The sequence below is a fragment of the Jatropha curcas genome, chromosome 9 (genome assembly GCF_041381405.1).
Source record: "Jatropha curcas cultivar XTBG-Jc1 chromosome 9, XTBG_Jcur_1.0, whole genome shotgun sequence".
NCBI lineage: Eukaryota > Viridiplantae > Streptophyta > Magnoliopsida > Malpighiales > Euphorbiaceae > Jatropha > Jatropha curcas.
Genome location: NC_143159.1, coordinates 26,239,388 through 26,252,870, shown reverse-complemented (window position 1 = coordinate 26,252,870; position 13,483 = coordinate 26,239,388). Strand labels below are relative to the sequence as shown.

Sequence of the window (13,483 nt, the reverse complement as noted above, 5' to 3'; positions counted from 1 at the left end):
TGTTCTTTTATTTTTACATATGGAATTTTTGAAGTGGGCATTTTGGAATTTCTTAGATCTTGCACAACCGACTGTAGAAAATTGTCTAATTTAGTTTCTATAAGAACATGTCTTTGCTTATTTCTAACATTTTTTTTTTTTTTTTTGCTTATTCCATAAGAACATTGAAATTAATTTTATTCCCAAGCTCCTAATTTTACCCAAAGGATATATGAACATGAAATTTCTAATTTCTTAATACATTTTGCAAACTTTGTATAAAAATATAAGATTTAACTTCTCGTATAAAGTCGAGCTTCTAATAGTCAAAATCACATCAATTTCAACCTGTAATTTTGGGCATATGACAATCTTACATTGTATCAAACATTAAACATACATTAAACAAAAGAGATGCATAAATATTCATAATTTGACTTCTTTCAAAACTTTAAGAATTTAAATTAATAATTCTCAAAAAAAAAAATTAAAGAATAACTTAATATTGTTAATTGTTGTATTAATTTTTTACTTCCTTTGAACTTGTTGAGTTTAACAAAAAAAAAAATACCATATGGAAAACAAACTCTTTGGAAAATTTTATGGTGAAAGATAGACCCTTGATTTTCCTATAATGGAAGGTGGTGATGATTAGGAGAATAAGGGGAATAAGGTGAGGTGGAGACAAAAGAAGGAGGGCTATTGTTATGATGAGCCCTGTTTGGGGTCCTTGGGTTCACAGGACTTCTTGACCTTGAGACCATTGTGCTGTGACCATATGCCCTTTCTCGAGAGGTTCTAGGTCCTTTTTCTGCCCATCTAAGCTCTGCCTGCCTTACACTGCTTGGATAAGTTGAACAACACCCTACGTTTCCTGCCCTTTTTATATACCTGTGGACACATATATGCGTTTTTTTATTCGTTAGGAGGTTGGATAAACTAAAATAATACTAACTACATAAAATGGAGGTAGCCTTTTTCATGGTCAAGAGGACTTGAACTTGAGATTTCCCACTTCAAGTAAAAATACCAACCAGATCACACGTTATTAAAAATGTTTTTTTTGTTAACTTGTTATAATTTATATGAGATAATGTACATAATCTATTTTATTTAAATATTTTTATTTTTATTTTTTTATTATTTTAATTGTTAATGTCAGGACGGCAAAGTTTAAATTTTTTTTTTGTTTTTACCTTTTTTTTTTTCTTTGAGGATTTATGTCAGGACGGCAGGTTAGTCCAATCTTCTTCATTTTTTTTAAAAAAAATTTTCAGAGTAATTTCGTTCCTTTCCAAATGTAAAGTACAAGAACTGATTTACTTAACTCTATTTTATTTTTCATCTTAGCATCCTTTAAATTATATTTCTGGAATTAATATGAATATTTTTTTATGATAAATACATTATTTTTTTACATTTATTTTAACTCAAAAATCCATTTATCTTATTTTATTATTCAAATAAATTGAGTAAAATGCTGCCAATTAATTAGAAAAATAAAATTAATGTAAAGGGAATTAGATTATAATTTTTTTTTTTTAAATTGAGGGTATATTAGATAGGTTGAAATAAGGGTTAATGATGCAATCGACATTTCCTTAGATTATGAGTTCATAGATTTGGCCTTTCATGCATTAATTACTCTATTATATAAAAGTTTAAATTTAATATAGTATGCAAAAATTAATATTATTATCATAAAAAAAAAAATAATAACTAGTCCATTTTCAAATCTCTAAAAATTTATATATATATATATATATATATATATATATATATATATATATATCCTATTTGAACCTAATAATTAACCTTTGATTGTGAATATTTCTTCAATCAGCATGGTTATTATTTATAAAAAGAAAAAGAAAAATATATATAGGAGATAACATAAATGAAGAAAATATAAAAATATATGTTACCTTTGGCTAAATCTTCTTCCCAAACATTGAATGCATTTTCTTCCTTCTGTCATCTCTCCCATTCCTATGCTCACGCAGTTCCTGCAATACACCCTTCCACAAACCTGTGTGGAAAAACCTTGTTAGTCTTCATGGAATTCACAATATATATATATATATATATTTTTTTTTTTTTCAAAGTCTCTTATTAGTTTTTATATTATATTAGATATACCAAGCAACGATGCCTGAAAATATAGATGTAAGTAGAGCAAACAGTGCATATATTAGAGTGAGGAATCCCCGGCCGGCGAGTTCTTCCACCTCTATCTTGGTACATGGAGTTCATGCTCATAATACTCATATCATCATCATATCCTCTACTAAACTCTGCATGCCCATGATGATGGCTTGGATGATCAGCATAAGCATATCCATGATGATGACCATGTGATGATATATGCATGCTTCCCACATCATGGTGGCGGTGATTCTTGGTTTCTTGAAAACCTCGATTGAAGTCGAGGCTAGGCAATTTTTTGAAAGAAGAGGGTTTGGTAGATTCGGCTTCTTGAATGGTTTCCATATTATTGGCTATGGATTTCTTTTTTTCTGGTGAATTTGAACTTTGTTTTACAGCTGCAAGATCTTGAAATGTAAGGTTAACTGAATCATCTGGAATTCCCGAATATAGTTCTTCAAGAGCCATCATTTTTGCCTTTGATAATCCTTTCAAGTCTCCTATTTTTCTTGTTCTGAGGGAAGAGAAAGAGAGAAGATTGATTGAATGAATGGTTAAAGAGAAGTTGGAATTGCAGATGATTATAAAGAGACAAGGCCGGACTTTAGAATATGTACAAACAAGAATTATCAAATTAAACAAATCCCATTGTAATGATAAAAAAACTATAATCTGGGAGGTGCAATTTAGCATAACAGAATCCATCTAGAAGTTTTTTTTAAAAAATATTCATAGGACTACCGCGTTGACCAGTTCAGGTTAAGTCCAGAACTCATGGAAAAAGTCAAAACTTAGAGAGAAGGGTGTCAGCTGCTAGGGTTTGTCACTAATTAACTCATTATTTGTTCACTAATATTGTTATTAGTTCTTAATTTTGGTATTATTTATAATGGTCTGATTAATTAAATACTACTATGGGTTGGATACCATCAGGGGCGGATCCAGAAAATTTAATTAATGGAGGCAATATATAAAAGCAATAATTAAGTAGGGGTAAAATATAAAAATTTAGTGAAATAAATTCAAATTCATATAATTATATAGACTAAATGTGAAAAACCAATTATCTTATACTTCTCAGACTCTAAATTGAATCTATTCATTCAAATTTTGCAAAAAGCCAATGATTTTTTTTTTCAAGTACTAAAAAAGTTATTTGATTTTACTTTTTTTGAATTGATAATAAGTTACTAACATTTTTTATTAATTTAATTTTGATGGAATTTAAATTTCAACATCTTTTGAGCTAAAAATCAACTGTAATTCATTAATCTAGTTAATAATATAAGGTATTAAGCAATATATTATTAAGTAAGGGTGAAATGGTAATAATCAATGTTATTGAGATCAAACAATAATACAAATGGAGTCTTCGTGAATACCTAAGTGAATTGAGCGTGAAAACAACTGGGCGTAAACTATAAATTAAGTTGGAAGACGACAATTGTTGTTCTAAACGCAGATAATATTAACCCGGCCAAGGATAAGACAAATAAGAAGCCGGACAATCCTAACTTAAAGACTCAAAAGACTCGTAATATTTGTCTTACTTGAGAGTGGGTAGAATCAATGCTTAGGTTTATTAGTAAGATATGTTTCATGTTTGGTTCGCCTTATATTAAAAACAAAAAAAATTACAAATATAATTGGAAATGTCAAAGATTCTAACCGTCCGATTTTTATTTTTTATATTAATTCTAAAATCAATTAAAATAATGAACACTCATGATTATTTATTTCAATTTTTTTCTCAATCTCTACAAATACCACCATTTCTAATTCACATTTTTTAATAGCTACGATAAAATTAACTGTTTTGTTAGCTGTTAGCTATTTGAATAGTATTTAATTGTTAGTTGTTTGAGTAACTTTTCATAAAACGTTAAAAGATAAACGTTACATGAGTTAACTTTTTATGAAACGTTACTTTAACATTATGTTACTGAACACTATAAAAAATATGTGTAGTCAAATGCTAATAGCTATTTAAAAATTAATATAAAAAATTAATCTATCAAACATACATTGTGTTACTGAACACTGTAAAAATTAGATCCGGATATAATACGCGCATCACAAGTATACTGCTTGCTATGAAATAAAGTGCATAAGACCCAGATATGAATATAAAAACTAATTATCAAGAACTTTTAAGTTGTTAAAAATTTTCCATTTGAACACTAAAATAAAAAATTTTAAAAGGTTATAGCATTAAATTTATAACTTAACCTTATGTTTTAATATATTTTTATTTTATAAACATTTCAAATGTATTAAAATTATTGATTATCATTATTACATAGGAATCACGTTAAATTTTTTGAACTAATGGTTCGAGTCGATACATGCATGCTTTCCATATTGAAAAACCGTTTGTAAGATACAATTTAGGAATTCAATTAAACCTAAGAAAAACATGGTCTTATTTAAGAACCACTAAAATTGGTCGTTGATCCGTCTTTGTACGGACCCTGACATTTCCACCATCACTTGACATCTGTTGCAAAATTGATCACTAATTTACATTTGTTGTCTGTTTCAAATCCATGGTTAATGGTACTCACACTTTCAAGCTCAATTATTGTCCTTGGACCTTTGCAAATTAATGACCGATTTCAGTCTGTCGTACTATCTCTAAATAGTGTTTTTTTTTTTTTTAGTGATTATTGAATTATTTCCCCTGAAAAATGAGCTATTTACTGTTAACTATGAAATTTTCAGATGGAAATATTCACTTTTAAACGAAAAAACTGATGGTAAATCTGAAATAAAAATTAAAGACATTATAATAATTTTTTAAAAGCATAGGGGTGAAGCAAGTTAGACATTATTTAGGAATTCGAGTCCATTTTATCCATAACACAAAAAGAAATTGCAGCAAAAAGAAAATATGTGGAGAGGCTGAGAGCTTGTGCTGGGATATTAGTGTGAAGGAAAAAGAAGAGAAATGTTCATAAAAAATAATTTTTTTAGCAATATATTTTGTGAACGAGGTGCGTCTGCGTTTCAATTAAATTTTCCCACGTTTTTCTAACATTAATCGATAAAAAATCTATACCTATGCCACTTGTAGCTGGCCTATATATTGGACCTTTTCATGAATCATAGCATCCACGAACACCTGAGTTTGTTCCTAGTACCACCAAGTGGGTTCTGAACTTTGTGTTGCAGCTTTGCCACTCACTTTGCTGGATCTAGCCATTTAGGTAACGGTGATCTGGTTGGTCTTCAGTTTATTTTTTTCGTCAAATTATAATTGTTTTTTATTTAATGTTTACTAGATTTCTTTTTTTTTTTAACCAAGAGCTATAATTCCATTCGATTCTGAATATAAAGATTTTGGTCATCGAATGTGTTTTCCGAATATCGAATTTATATTTTCACCATTACTAGAATTAAAGCTAAAAATACTAATCTTTTTTTAATCTATATCAATATAAAATACTCGGCTGGATTTAGCCATGTAGGTAATGGTAATCCGGTTCGCCTTCAGTTTATTTTTTTTGTCAAATTACAAATATTTTTTATTTAATGTTTACTATTTTTTTTTTTTTAATCAGGAAGTGTAATTCCATTCGATTCTGAATATAAAGATTTTGGTCCTCAAATGCATTTTCCAAATATCGAACTTATATTCTCACCATTACCAGAATTAAGGTCGTTTAACATCTCAACTAATATTTTGTTAGTTATTAAACTAGTTTCTACAGTATGTTTACAAACAGATTTTTTCACAATCTAGTTGACAGATTTTGTAAATAAAAGAATATTTATAACTAAATTTTATATAGAATCAAAACAACATCTCTCTACTTTTAGGGTCTATTCGGCAAAATTAGCTGCGAGTAGCTTTTTATAAAAGGCTAAACATTAAATCGTTACATGAGTTAACTTTTCACAAAACGCTATTCTAACCTCTATAAACTAGTCCAAACGCTTTGTTACCAAATAACTTTTTAAGTAATATAATCAAGACTCTAAAAACTATTTAAGAAGTTGTCGAACACAGCTTTGATGTGGATTAATTAATCTATGAAAGTTTGTAGAGTGCAAACGACTTCACTCCAAAAAATGTTGTTTTTTGAAAATCAAATATGCTTTCTCCTTGAAATTCAGACCTCTTATTACAACGTATTGGTTTTTTTTTTTTTTTTTTATTTTTTATAAATCACCGATATTTGCTCCGTTGTCCGATACCTATAATTAAATATTGATTTGTAAGATATGTGTACAGTGTACTGACCTGTATCTTTGCTGTTTTACTTTACAGTAACATGAGGATCTGGACTATTGGCCATTTCTCAACTGAAATGAGCTTTTCCCACCAAACTATTCTACTGATAACGATAATCTTATTAATTTACTTGATAAAATCCCATCAATCACCATCCCAATATAAAAAAGCAAAACTACCGTTACCTCCTGGTCCAAAACCATGGCCTATCATTGGTTGCCTACCTGAGATGTCCAAAAACGAACTTGCTTTCAGATGGATACACCATCTCATGAAACAAATGAACACTGAAATTGCTTGTTTTCGACTTGGGAACGTTCATGTAATAACGGTCACTTGCCCCAATATTAGCTGTGAATTCCTGAAAGCTCAAGATTCTAATTTTGCCACCCGACCCATAACCATATCTAGCGGTGTTACTTCAAAAGAGTACTTAACAACAGCTCTTACACCTTGCGGAGACCAATGGAAGAAAATGAAGAGAATTTTAGTGACCCAAATGCTTTCTCCAGCGAAACAACTATGGTTTTATGAGAAAAGAGTAGAAGAAGCTGAGCACCTTGTCCGTTACGTGTACAAGCAATGCAGTGAAGGTGGTTTAGTGGATGTGAGGATTGCTGCAAGACACTATTGTGGAAATGTAATTAGGAAAATGGTGTTTAATAAGAGGTTTTTTAGAAAGGGAAAGAAGAATGGCGGACCTGGTTTTGAAGAAGAAGAGCATGTTGATGCTCTTTTTAGAATTCTTGATTATATATTTTCATTTTGTTTGTCTGATTTTTTGCCATGTTTGAAGGGCTTTGACTTGGGCGGTCATGAGAGGATTATTAAAGAGGCTAATGGGATTATAGGAAAATATCATGATCCTATAATTGAAGACAGAGTTCAACAATGGAAGAATGGAGCTAAGAAGGAAGCAGAGGACTTACTTGATGTTCTTATTACTTTAAAAGATGATAATGGCAATCCTTTGCTATCAGGGGATGAGATTAAAGCTCAAATTACGGTAATTCTCACCCTTATCTTAATTATTAATTTGTTGTAATGAGAAAGACCTACCTAAAGCCTGTATGTACCTACCTATACATTGAATCAATTACAAATTAAGTTTTAATTCAAATAAAGATATTTTCAACCATGCACTGAAAAAAAAAAAAAAAAAAACGTTATTTAAAAAACTTTTCTTTAATTGATTTGGTGTATGTGGGTGGGCAAGAAATGTCCTTTTGTAATTAACCTGAATGATTGGCTTAGTTTAGTAATTAAGCTTGCTTGTCATTTGAATCTAATACTCAAATCAAGAATTCGAAACTGCAAATCATATGTACTGAAACTGTTGAAAAATTAACCCTGAATTTGAAAAGAGTAAAGCTAAGATGGAAGAGGTGTACTTAACACTAATGATTACCATAAAATTAATCAGGACATGTTATGATATTTGCAGGAAATAATGTTAGCAACAGTGGATAATCCATCAAATGCGGTGGAATGGGCAATTGCAGAGATGATAAACCAACCAAAGATATTCGAAAAGGCAGTAGAAGAGTTGGATAAAGTGGTTGGAAAGGAGAGACTAGTTCAAGAATCCGATCTTTCACAGCTTAACTACATCACTGCTTGTGCAAGAGAAGCCTTTCGCCTCCACCCCGTAGGGCCTTTCAATCTTCCTCACGTCTCCATTGCCGATGCAACAGTCGCAAACTATTTTATTCCAAAAGGCAGTCATGTTCTACTAAGCCGGATGGGTCTTGGCCGGAACCCTAAGGTCTGGAATGAACCGTACAAGTTCAAACCAGAACGCCACATCAAGAATGATGGGTCTGGAGTGACCCTTACTGAGCCTGATTTGCGTTTCATTTCATTTAGCACGGGAAGACGCGGGTGTGCAGGGGTGACGATGGGGACTTCAATGACTTTGATGCTATTTGCAAGACTTCTTCAAGGTTTTACTTGGAACGTTCCTCCTAATCAGGCAAGTATCGATCTCAAAGAGTCCGACAGTAGTTTAACACTTGCTAAGCCATTGGTTGCACTTGTGAAGCCGCGCTTGCCTGCGTACGTATATGACCAAATCATGCATGATCAATAAGAAAGGAGATGTATGGAATTGAGGCTTTAAACTTCTATTTCATAATATCCTGTTTCAAATGACATGGCAGATTCAAATGAAGCTGAGGTTGATGCAATAATATTGAATTACTCTCCTTGTCAGCTTTTATCAATATTATTTTGATGCACGCTCCTACTCTTTATCCAGATTGTATGGAAGTATCTGTAATTTTTTTTATGGAAGCCTGATGGCTTGGGTGTAACTCTTTGTAATGGCTTGGGTGTAACTCTTTGTACTGTTAAGTTTTTCCTAAACAACATTAATATCAATAAAAAATAATTAAACTTGCTGATAAAAAAAACTTCTATTTCATAAAAACGGACTATATAATTTTTATTTTGCAGGTTTTCATAGAATAATGAATAAAAAGTTGCAACCTTTGAGCAGCTTTTACCCATGTTTAGATTTGTAAACTTCAAATTTTAATATCAAGCAACAAATGTACAATCCCTTAAATGCATAAAAAGCTTGACCTATCATGTTCATATTATTGACTTGAAATTGTATGATTTTATCTCTAGTTTTATTCATCGGAGATTAAATGGTTGGAATAATATTATTAACTACTTAATAAGAATGACCCTTCTCTTTATTCCTTCCTCTGTTCCAAAAATATAGTCCATCTTTTCTTTTTTTCCTTTGTTCTAAAATATAGTCCAATTTCCTTTTTTGCATCATAACTAATTCTTAAATTGTCTATTATATTCTCATTAAATTTTATCTTACTTTAAATAACTCTCCTTAATTCTTACTTGTTGTTCCAATACAATAATTGCTCATGTGTTATTTAATATTGGAATAATAGGAAAGTTATATGAATAAAATTGTTCTTTAACCATAATAGCTGTTATTTCTTAATCTATATGAAAATAGAAAGTGGGCTATTTTTTTTGGGACGGAAGGAGTATTTATTTTGTTTTTGGTAGAATCCCTCCTCTTTATTTATTTTGGAAATTTTGAAACATGTGGAAGTTATGTTAATTAATTCCAAAGTTATCAGTTGCTGCTATTAAAACTCCTATTTGTCAAAATGCTTCAACGTTAGGTTAGGTATTATCTAAAGATATTAATTATGAAAATAAATAAATCTGTCAAAAAAGCGAAAATATTATTACTATCGATCTATATTTGCCAAACCTCTTCTAATTTGGCTTTCTCTTTGTTTTTATTTTCGTTTGACTTGTATTGGAGATTGTAAAGGCAAAAGCTAAAACTACTGATCTTTTTTTAATTTATATCGATATAAATGTTGAAACAATGAGAAAGTTTAAAGCTTTTTCTTTTATTCAGTATTTTCTTTGGAAAGTTTTGAAAGTTTTTTATTTTTTATTTGTGTTGTGATTTGACAATTTAAGTATTTTGATTAATATTTTATTATAAACTATATATATTAAATTATTTAAATTGGACTTTATCTATATCTAATTAATCTATATATGTTAATTCGAGTCCATTTTATACATAATACAAAAAGAAAATATGTGGAGTGGCTGAGAGCCTGTGGTGGGATATTATTGGTGAACGAAAGATAAGAGAAATGTTCATAAAAATTAATTTTTTTGGCAATATATTTTGTGAACGAGGTGCGTTTCCGTTTCAATTAAATTTTCCCACGTTTTTCTAACATTAATGGATGAAATTGTCATCTATGACTATGCCACTTGTAGCTGGCCTATATATTGGACCTTTTCTTGAAGCATAGGATCCACGAACACATGAGTTTGTCCTAATTTCTAGAACCACCAAGTGGGTTCTGAACTTTGTGTTGCAGCTTTGCCACTCACTTTGCTGGATCTAGCCATTTAGGTAACGGTGATCTGGTTGGTCTTCAGTTTATTTTTTTCATCAAATTACAATTGTTTTTTATTTAATGTTTACTAGATTTCTTTTTTTTTTTAACCAAGAGCTGTAATTCCATTCGATTCTGAATATAAAGATTTTGGTCATCGAATGCGTTTTCCGAATATCGAATTTATATTTTCACCATTACTAGAATTAAAGCTAAAAATACTAATCTTTTTTTAATCTATATCAATATAAAAGTTGAAAAAATGAGAAAGGTTAAGGCTTTTTCTTTTGTTCAGCATTTTTTTCTTAAAATTTTTGAAAGTTTTTTATTTTTTATTTTTGTGTCGTGATTTGACAGTTTAAGTATTTTTATTAATATTTTATTATAAACTATATATGTTAAATTATTTAAATTGGACTTTATCTATATCTAATTAATCTATATATGTTAATTAAATGTGATCTAGTTGATCTTTTCATGTCTTATCGAAGATGTGAGTAACTATTTGATGACTAATTTAGCACCGGAAGACACAGGTGTGCAGGGGTGACAATGGGGACTTCAATGACTTTGATGCTATTTGCAAGACTTCTTCAAGGGTTTACTTGGAACGTTCCTCCTAATCCGACAAGTATTGATCTTAAAGAGTCCGAGAGTAATCTAACACTTGCTAAGCCATTGATTGCACTGGCGAAGCCGCGCTTGCCTACATATGTATATGGCGAAATCATTCATAATTAACTTGGGAAAGAGATGTCTATATGGAACCCAATCTGTAACCTTTTATTTCATAAGCTAATTTTGTCTAACTCAATCTTGGTAGGTGAAAAAAACCTGGTCAACTACATCAAAGTAAAGCTCAATATTTCAGATTCGGTTAACACATTTTAAGAGGGTATCCGACCGTTAAAAAGGAACTATGCATTACAAATAATAATAAATAAATAAATCATCTAAAAAACCTCTCTTTTTTTATAGTCTTGAGTTGTTAGCTTCTTGGCATGTGTTCATCGATTATGTAGAGCAAAATGCATGAAAAGTTGTGATTATATTGGGCTTGAGTTGTTAGCTATGTGCCTCCACTATGTGGTGCCAGGGTCTTGTATGCAGGTTTTGGTTATTTTTAGATTTTTTTTTTTTTTTTTTTTTTTGGTTCTGCATACTACCGCTCTTAACAACCTTTATCTTATATCTTATATTATTATAGAAACTGATATTTGATTACAAAGAAAAAAAAATCAATCAAACCTGTCTAATTAGTTTTTTTAATAGTGTGAATAATGAGAGGATTCGAGACCTTCACCACAGAAGTTTTCACCAATTTGGTGAGTTATGGGGAGAACTAACCTTATTGTGTAGCTCATCGTATTATTTGACTCATTCAGCCTCCTAATAAATAAATAAAAAAGAAAAGAAAAGGAATCGATAATTTTTAGAGATTTTGGACACGGACTCATGGGCTTCATTGTATGCTTAGCCTTTCAACTTGAGAATATAATAATGAAATATAAGGAACAAATATATTAATGATAATCATGTCTAAACTTTTATAAGGATTACTCATTAGATATTAAACGAGCATAAATCCTGGCACGATATGCCGATCAATTATTATAAATTATATATTTATAAATGTAATTTTCAAATTGTGCTATGATAATGGAATATAACATTGCAAACTTTATGAATGATAATTTACATTTTGACTTGATCCGTAATCATTTCAATTTATAGATGGGACTATAAATATTATATTGGCACATACATACACACATGATTATGTACGAAAGCTACTTCTCATAGCAATTTGGTCAAAATATTTATCACCACACAATTATATTTTTTTCAGTTAAATAAAATTAAACATCTATACATGTGCATTTTTGTCTGGGTTGAATGAGTACAAAATATTTCATAACTTATATGCAATTAGTACATATTAATATATAAATAATCAGTAAATTGATTGAATAGATTTATAAAATTATGGTTGAGTGTTTGCTAGAGAAGTAATAAAAATAATTGATTAAAAAAAAAAAATACAAAGAATGTATAGGCACATTTGAAAGTTTTGGGCTATTGGGCCGGGGAAAGACAATATTATTTTACTTTTTTGAATAATATCAATTTAGGCTTAATCACCAAAAAAAAAAGCTTCAACTTTTGAGATTTTTTTTATTTAAATTTGGCCAACACTTTGAATTTTGTCAATCTAATCGGATTGTGTGTGGTCAAGTGATGCAACTCCTGATGATGATGACCGTGTGATGATATATGCATGCTTCCCACATCATGGTGGTGGTGATTCTTGGTTTCTTGAAAACCTCTATTGAAGTCGAGGCTAGGCAATTTTTTGAAAGAAGAGGGTTTGGTAGATTCGGCTTCTTGAATGGTTTCCATATTATTGGCTATGGATATCTTTTTTTCTGGTGAATTTGAACTTTCTTTTACAGCTGCAAGATCTTGAAATGTAAGGTTAACTGAATCATCTGGAATTCTCGAATACAGTTCTTCAAGATCCATCATTTTTGCCTTTGATAATCCTTTAGAGTCTCCCATTTTTCTTGTTCTGAGGGAAGAGAGAGAAGAGATTGATTGAATGAATGGTTAAAGAGAAGTTGGAATTGCAGATGATTATAAAGAGACAAGGCCGGACTTTAGAATATGTACAAACAAGAATTATCAAATTAAACAAATCCCATTGTAATGACAAAAACACTATAATCTGGGAGGTGAAATTTAGCATAACAGAATCCATCTCAGAAGTTCTTTTTAAAAAAATATTCATAACAAATCCAATTTTTATTTTTATATTAATTTTAAAATAAATTAAAATAGTGAACACTCATGATTATTTATTTCAATTTTTTTTCTTAATCTCTACAAATACCACCATTTCTAATTCACATTTTTTAATAGCTACGATAAATTAACTGTTTATATAGTTGTTAGCTATTTGAATAGTATTTAATTGTTAGTTGTTTGAGTTGTTTTTCATAAAACGCTAAAAGATAATCGTTACATAAATTAACTTTTTATGACACGTTACTTTAACATTACGTTACTGAATACTATAAAAAATAGCGTGTAGTGAAATGATAAAAACTATTTAAAAATTAATATAAAAAATTAATCTATCAAACATATGTTGTGTTACTGAACACTGTAAAAATTAGATCCACATATAATATGAAGATCACAAGTATACTGCTTGCTATGAAATAAA

At 29.8% G+C, this 13,483-nt stretch overlaps 2 protein-coding genes across 2 annotated transcripts; one reads left to right on the top strand and one right to left on the bottom strand.

Annotated features, from left to right (window-relative positions):
- Positions 1-417: 417 nt before the first annotated feature.
- Positions 418-2,648, bottom strand: LOC110010168 (hypothetical protein). The gene is made up of 3 exons (XM_089726250.1): positions 2,119-2,648; positions 1,905-2,008; positions 418-870 (listed from the first exon to the last, which is right to left on the bottom strand). The coding sequence occupies exons 1-3, from the start codon at positions 2,593-2,595 to the stop codon at positions 609-611; spliced, it is 843 nt and encodes a 280-aa protein (XP_089582376.1). The 5' UTR covers positions 2,596-2,648; the 3' UTR covers positions 418-608.
- A 2,593-nt stretch (positions 2,649-5,241) lies between these two features.
- Positions 5,242-8,769, top strand: LOC105638782 (phenylalanine N-monooxygenase CYP79D16). Its single transcript, XM_089726469.1, has 3 exons — positions 5,242-5,330; positions 6,395-7,364; positions 7,803-8,769. Exons 2-3 carry the CDS (start codon positions 6,399-6,401, stop codon positions 8,445-8,447), a joined length of 1,611 nt encoding a protein of 536 aa, XP_089582595.1. The 5' UTR covers positions 5,242-5,330; positions 6,395-6,398; the 3' UTR covers positions 8,448-8,769.
- The last annotated feature ends 4,714 nt before the right edge of the window (positions 8,770-13,483 follow it).

Excerpts from the sequence above, each read along its gene's own strand:
- LOC110010168 (XM_089726250.1), bottom strand. The coding sequence starts at position 2,595 with ATGATGGCTCTTGAAGAACTATATTCGGGAATTCCAGATGATTCAGTT. Across the intron at positions 2,009-2,118 it reads TTTTCAGGCATCGTTGCTTG|GTTTGTGGAAGGGTGTATTG; the intron begins GTATATCTAATA and ends TTTTCCACACAG. Across the intron at positions 871-1,904 it reads GGAAGAAGATTTAGCCAAAG|GTATATAAAAAGGGCAGGAA; the intron begins GTAACATATATT and ends ATGTGTCCACAG.
- LOC105638782 (XM_089726469.1), top strand. The coding sequence starts at position 6,399 with ATGAGGATCTGGACTATTGGCCATTTCTCAACTGAAATGAGCTTTTCC. Across the intron at positions 7,365-7,802 it reads AGATTAAAGCTCAAATTACG|GAAATAATGTTAGCAACAGT; the intron begins GTAATTCTCACC and ends TGATATTTGCAG.